The 7,011-nt window shown below is 42.4% G+C and overlaps 1 protein-coding gene across 1 annotated transcript; it reads left to right on the forward strand.

Moving 5' to 3' along the window:
• Positions 1-3,464: 3,464 nt before the first annotated feature.
• LOC103653220 (pollen allergen Phl p 2) lies at positions 3,465-4,222 on the forward strand. Its single transcript, XM_008680180.3, has one exon. The coding sequence runs from the start codon at positions 3,524-3,526 to the stop codon at positions 3,884-3,886; it is 363 nt and encodes a 120-aa protein (XP_008678402.1). The 5' UTR covers positions 3,465-3,523; the 3' UTR covers positions 3,887-4,222.
• Positions 4,223-7,011: the final 2,789 nt, after the last annotated feature.

Here is a 7,011-nt window from a genome sequence, read left to right on the forward strand (position 1 = left end):
GACGATTTCAAAACTGTGCACATAAATTTGTTTCAATTTAAAACCGCGATAACTTTTGTGTTTTAAATCTGTTTCAATCCGTTCAAATTGCGTTTGATTCGTGTTAAAATTTCCTACATATTAGAATTATTATTCTCTCATGTCACACATTTTATTTAATTTATTTAAATGTTTGTTTGACCGATGGTTACTAGAATGACGTTTCAATTTAAATCTAATTTAGGATTTCGATTTGCGCATTAAACACCAACATGGCTAACATTAACTGAAATGTTCTTTATTAATAATTGGTTAGTTTAATCACGCTATCTATTTATTAGTTTTCGCGTGTCGTGTCGACCCGCGCGCCGTACGCGTGCTGTGCGCGTACTGTGCACATGCTACCGTGTCGCGCCGTTAATTCGTCTCGCTTAGAGTCGCTAATGTTATTTAAATTACTCATCTAACTGAAAGCTGTTAGCGTAATAGATTAATTAAAACTAGGCGATATCTCTAGTTGCATTTAATAAATGTCGAATAATGCGAGTATGTCGAATTAGATGTTCTATTCCATATTTATACAACGTAGACACAATAACTTCTCAATTGTAGCTTCGATCTCGGCGTTTCTTTTCCTCGTGTGACCGTAGCAACGAGCGCTATTTTGTATTGCACATGTTTATAATGTTTTCTCTTATATGGTGTATTGGTCATTTCTGTTTCAAAAATGTTGAATGTATTTTTGCAATCGCTTAGATAACGTTCCGTCCGCGGAGGTCGAGAAAGTTGTAGAAGAAGCCCTTGAGCAGCAACAGTTTGGTGAAGGCAAGTGCCCTCTGATCTATTATGTCCTATTTACTTTATAATTCACTGTCCCGCATACTATGATCAATCTAAGTATTGACTAGCTTTCTATTTATCCTATCCTTGATTATCTTTTTGGGTTGGGTTATTATAATCAGCTACGTGCTAGTGCTTTACTCTAATCAACGAACATGATGAGAATTACTTTTATGATATGATGAGTCATTATGATTATGATTATGAACTTATGGCATTTTAGGGGGCTTGGGCGGTTTCCTGAGTACCTCTCCATAAGGACATGTTCGTTGGGAGACCATCCGAGACAATAGACAACCATAAGTGTGGAATGGGATTCCCTTAGCTGATTAATTGGAGGAACTTGGGGGTGTAGTTTGATTCATAGTTGTGCTATCAATGGGGGCTAGGGCATAGTGCTTGCTCTGCTAATGGTGGGTGCTGAGGTTCATTCGATTTGGTTTTTGTTAGTCACCCACCTTAGGGAGGAGTATTGTGTTTATACAACTGGCAAAACCTAATGGGCAGCTACACACCAGGAGAATCTGTAAAGGCTACATAGTGATGCCCTGCTAGACCACATGGGAAGTGATCAATGGGGTGTAGCGCTCCTTGGGCAGAAAAGGAAATAACGGCTCGTGGGTAAAGTGTGCGACCTCAACAGAGTGTTAGAAACTGGTATATCAGATGTGCTCACGGTTAAGAGCATCCTTGGGATCCTCTTTGATTAGAGATACTCTGGATTCATTTATGTTGATGGTTTAATGATGATGGCTATACTTATGATATTTGGTACTTTCCACTTGGAGGAAATGCTTTCTTTTAGGAATATCAACTTGGGTTTTATGATAAAACTTGACTTCTATTAATGATAAATACCCGACCAACTAAAAGCAACTGCTTTGAGGTTAACCCCCACATACAGCTAGTCCATCTCCACCAAATGGTACATTTGTTGAGTACGTTGATGTGTACTCAACCTTGCTTAAACACCAAACAACAGGTTGTCCCTATTGCAACCATTGCTTAGGAGAAGATAAAGGAAATGCGGAGGATTTCCAGGAATTTCAAGACTTTGAGGAATTTTAAACTAGACTATAGGCAAACCCCTAGTCGGCTGCCTGTGAAGGCCTTATCTTACTACGTTTCGTTCAACACTTTGATTTATGTTTAAGTTAATGACTATGTGGATGTTTTGGGCATCATGATGTAATAAAGTTATACTTATTTCCTCTATTATTTGAGTATTGTGTGATGATGTCCAATTCTGTAATCGTTGTGTACGTAAATTTCTGATCGTGGCACGTACATGGTTCGCATTCGGTTTACCTTTCAAAACTGGGTGTCACAATTGGTATGTGGTCGTGGAACGTAAAAAATCTACACAAAAATAGTGCAAAATATAACATGTACGTGAGTGCCTAGATCGCCATGTTTGACATGCCAAAACAAAAAAGTAAAGGAATCATGTACCCAAAAAGCGAAAAAACTCATGACCCTAGGTATTTAAGCTCATCATATGTAAAGTAAATCCAAGGAACTCATTGTGAGTAGAAACTAGCTAGAAATATATTGTCTTAGCCTAGGTACATCATAGTGTCATAAGAATGTCTAGGAGTCGATAGTTCCCAAACTGCAACAACACATGAAATTAGTGAGGTATATCTTACAAAAATAATTAAAAAATGAGAATCGATTTGAGAACATGAAATGTCAAAAATGTACATAAAAAATAACCCAAAGTAAAGAAATGTGTCGAAATGCCTAAATTACCATTTTTTGCCTTACAGATGAAACAAAAGCCTATGAATCACAAACCAAAAACAATAGTATACCAATAGTGACTGACCCTATTAAATATTATGACATACTAATTTATTTTCAAGCTTTTAATTAAGGTAATGAGAGAAAAATTACAATAGATATGCTTGGTATTGTGACATGGAGAATGGGTTCACTATATAATAGTTTTACTAGGAGCCAAACAAGTGAGCGAGCTAAGCATAGCTTGGCTAGTAAGGGTACTTGTGGTGGAATCTACCCATCAGGGTTCCAATGTTGACTTGTCAACCTCAAGAATCTATAGGTTATGCGAGTGTCTGCATATATACTTATTTAAAAAATTAAAGGGAGTGGAACAAAAGTGAAGGTCATTTATTGGTTATAGTTTTTTAAAAAGGGGGAAAGGAGTGGAACAAGAGTGAAGGTGATTTGTTCTTTATAGTTTACTTTATTTTATAAAAGAAATTAAAAAGGGAGTGGAACAAGAGTGAATGTGATTTATTGTTTATAGTTTTTAAGGGGAATGGAGTGGAACAAGATCGAAGGTGATTTGATGTTTATAATTTTTTAAAGATGATTTGATGTTTATAGTTTTTTTATAAGGAAATAAGTAGAGAATTGATGATGACTACATGCTTTTGCTTTTGCTTTTCTTTTCTTTTATGAGAGGAGGACATGTCATTCGTTTGTTTTGAACTTTTGCATGAGAGGAAAAGATCTAGGACCTACTTATAGCAATTGTGTACACGCGTTAGTCTTTGAACTAGCTGGCTAGAAGGAACAAAAATAGGCCAGCCAACGATGTCCATGGCGTGCCATACGTCAATGTCTGGCTCCTTGCCTCCATCGTCTATAAATACATGCACATCTGCAACATCGATCTCCACACACAAACATCCATCAAAGAAACAAGCGCCCACGAACAACTACCTCGCCACCAACAATGGCCTCCAGGTCCTCCATTGTACTCGCCACGGTGATGTTGGCTGCGCTGTTCGCGGTTGGTTTCTGCACCACCCCGCTCACCTTCCAGGTCGGCAAGGGATCCAAGCCTGGCCACCTGATCCTCACCCCCAACGTTGCCACCATATCCGATGTGGAGATCAAAGAGCACGGTGGTGATGACTTCTCCTTTACGCTCAAGGAGGGCCCGACTGGCACGTGGACGCTCGACACCAAGGCCCCACTCAAGTACCCCCTTTGCATCCGCTTTGCTGTCAAGTCTGGCGGCTACCGCATCGCCGACGACGTCATCCCCGCCGATTTCAAGGCTGGCACCACCTATAAGACCACACTCAGCATCTAATCAACCTCTCATGATGAATTATATTTCAAAAGAGCTCACCTAGCGCATGTGTTACAAGACAATATTATTTTTTCAATGGCTTTTTTTGGCACCAGACCACCCAAGAAATAAGTTATGCTACATGTCTCTTCTGACGCCTTGTTGTGTTGGGTTGATATTATTACATAAACTAAATACATTATTTATTTAAGATTTTAGGAGAAATATGTTGATCTGATCCACCTTCATTATCGAGATGGTTGTACATTTGATTTTCCAATGTTTTAATACTTATGAAATTCTTTGTTTTTGTTGTTTCTATGCCTGGATTAATAAAGTTTGTTTTATCATTTTTAACATATTGTTCATGCTCATTTTTTTGTCAAAAATATCAGTTATATAACCATGGATCTTTAGTGAGAAGCTCCTATTACTTACCCTATACATCTTTCCTTGTTAGAGATTAGTTTCTTGGATTTTTGGTGGACAATATTTTTCCATGAAAAATCCAACGGTCGTTCATGTTCATTTTGGCCAAAAATATTAGTCATATACACATGAATCTTTGGTGAGGGCCTCTAGCCTAGTGGTTAAAGGCTCTCGAGTAGCACCTCCAAGTCCCGGGTTCGATCTCCCTCGTGGGCAAATTTTTCGGATTAGTGAAAAAAATCTCCTAGCTATGTCTCATCTGTTCTCAAGTTATGATATCATGTGTGCCCCCTACATTTGGGCCATTGCAAAGTGGACAGTTGACACCAAGCCCGTTAGTGATGGGAAGCCAGGGTTCAGGGATTTTCTTGGCTGGGACCAGTGTTTCGGTCTCTTCTGTAACACCCTGAATTTGGTGGTATAAAATTTATTCTCTAATGCCTACCAAATTCAGGTGTTACCTCTTGTTTCTCTCTCTCTAGTTTTCTTCTCTCTTCCTTTTTATTAGAATTATGTATACTATGTGGGAGATTAAGTATTTCTTTACTATATCAAAACCTATGCGAGTCATGGGATGTTACATCATGCTGAGCCTAAATTATACTTTTGCTTGATGCACATGTTTGAATTATTTGAATTTGAATTTGGAGCATGTTTCAATTTGGATTCAAAGGAGAAAATAAAAGGAAAAAGGATTAGAAATTCCGGAATAAAAGAAATGGGAAAAGAGCCCAGTCGCCCTCCCTCCTCTGCCTTTCGGCCCAAACCGGCCCAGCTAGCTGCGTCCCGCTCGCTCGCTCGCCTCCTCTCTCTCTCTGCCCGGTGGGACCGCCCCGTCAGCGCTGTTGCGCTCTCGTGCGCACCCGATCTCGTTGGCTCATGGGCCCTGCCCATTAGACTTGTCCCCTCCCCCGCAACCACCACGCCCATGACGTGCGCCCCATGCACGGTCAAACTGCGCCCACGCCCCCACGATCCGCCCATGTTGCTCGAGCGCCTAGGTGAATACCCCGCGCCCCCCTCAGCTCGCCCCTCCCTCATTCACTCTCTTCTAGCCCTCGCGCTCACTCAGCCCGCAGCGCCGCCCCCTCTATTGCTCCATTGTTCCGCCGTCCTCGCTGGGCCTCTACCGTCGTCTCGGCCACGGTGAGCTTCGCTGGAGCCTTATGCACTGGGAACACGCAGTGGTTTCCCATCTCATCGATCCCTTTGCCCGGTCCGTGCTCAACCTCTCCCCTGCACAGGTCGGAGTTCGCCACCGCCATGGTTTCTTGTCGTCCGGCCATCCAGAGTCCCCTCACGCCGTGCCAAGCCGCCCCGAGTGCGGTATCTGGGTATGTGACCTTCCCCCGATCTTCTTATACACATATTCCATCTCACCGTGGGTAATTTCGGCTTGCTAGAGTGGCCTATGGTCCGCCCAAGGTCCCCCCCTCCGCTGTCCGCCTGTCTCAGCCCCGTTTCAGTGACCCTGACTTCGCCATAGTGTTCGTCGAGTCCTCCCAAACCTCTTTGGCTACCAGACCACCCTAGCGCCCCTAGAAACCCTGGTCTGTCTCGCCTTCGACGACAGCACCGCCACGACCGTGAACAGCGCCGCCCTAGGCCGACCAGAGCTGATAAACTCCCCGTGGCGCCCGATCCTGACCGTTCATCCTTGATCCGTTGGCCTAGGTGCTCGGATAACGGTTCACTCGGTTCATTGGACCAGGAACGTTGATTCGAGATCCGGTGGCCAGAGTGCCTCACGCCCCCACGCATCAGCGTCTCGCTCTGCCTCGAGCCCCACATGTCAGGCGTCCACGCCGAGCCCTCGCCCGAGCCGCCAACCACGTTTGCGCCTCGCCCGAGCCCGCTGACCCGCTAGCCCCATGTGTCAGTGTCTCGTCCCGCCCTGAGACCCGCCTGTCAGGCGCTCACGTCTGCGTGCACGCATGCACGCGCGCTCGCCAGATCTAGTTATGGCCATTGATCTGAGATCTAACGGCTGGCAGGACCCGACACCTCTTTGGTTTGCAGCTTTATAAAAAGAACCCTCGGTTTCCAATAAATAGAACCCGCTGTCCCTGGAATTTGCAACCGGGCTTCTGGGATCTTGCAGAAAGAACCCTAGACTTTATTTTAATCACAGAAATAGGTCTAATTTTGTATTTTGAATTCCAAAACTTGTTTAATTCATATCTTTTGCATATGAACTCCAAATTGGGTGGTTCAAATTGCAAAGTGTTAATAAAATTATTCTCTATCTGTTTAAATTATCATCTTTCACTGTCTGCATGTATTAATTTTATGTCTATGCTATAGGTGCTTTTAAAGTAATGGTTCATTATTTAAAAGGAAATAAAAAGGAAAACACTAATGATAATTAAGTGATTAACTTTGTGAAGTTAATATCATGTAATGTATGAACCCATCTCTGGTATAGATTTAATAATCCATTAAGATGACTATAGTAAGTTATGTAATCCACTGATATAAGCAGTACTAAGAGAACCACAAACCCCTAAGTGTATTTGTATATCCTAGGATCTAAATTTCACACTGGTGTCTGTACTTTTCTATTGGATTTGTGTTCACATGATTGCAAATGTTTGGTGTATTATTCCTTTATCATTTCCCAAATGTGTTGAATGCATGATTGCGTTGCGTAGACAACGAGAAGTTTGTGGTTCCTGAGTGTGTTGCTAGAGACCTCCCTCAGCAGCAACCTAGTGAAG

The sequence above is a fragment of the Zea mays genome, chromosome 4 (assembly GCF_902167145.1).
Source record: "Zea mays cultivar B73 chromosome 4, Zm-B73-REFERENCE-NAM-5.0, whole genome shotgun sequence".
NCBI classification, from domain to species: Eukaryota; Viridiplantae; Streptophyta; class Magnoliopsida; order Poales; family Poaceae; genus Zea; species Zea mays.

Bases quoted from the DNA above. Each gene is read 5' to 3' on its own strand.
- LOC103653220 (XM_008680180.3), top strand. From the start codon at position 3,524: ATGGCCTCCAGGTCCTCCATTGTACTCGCCACGGTGATGTTGGCTGCG.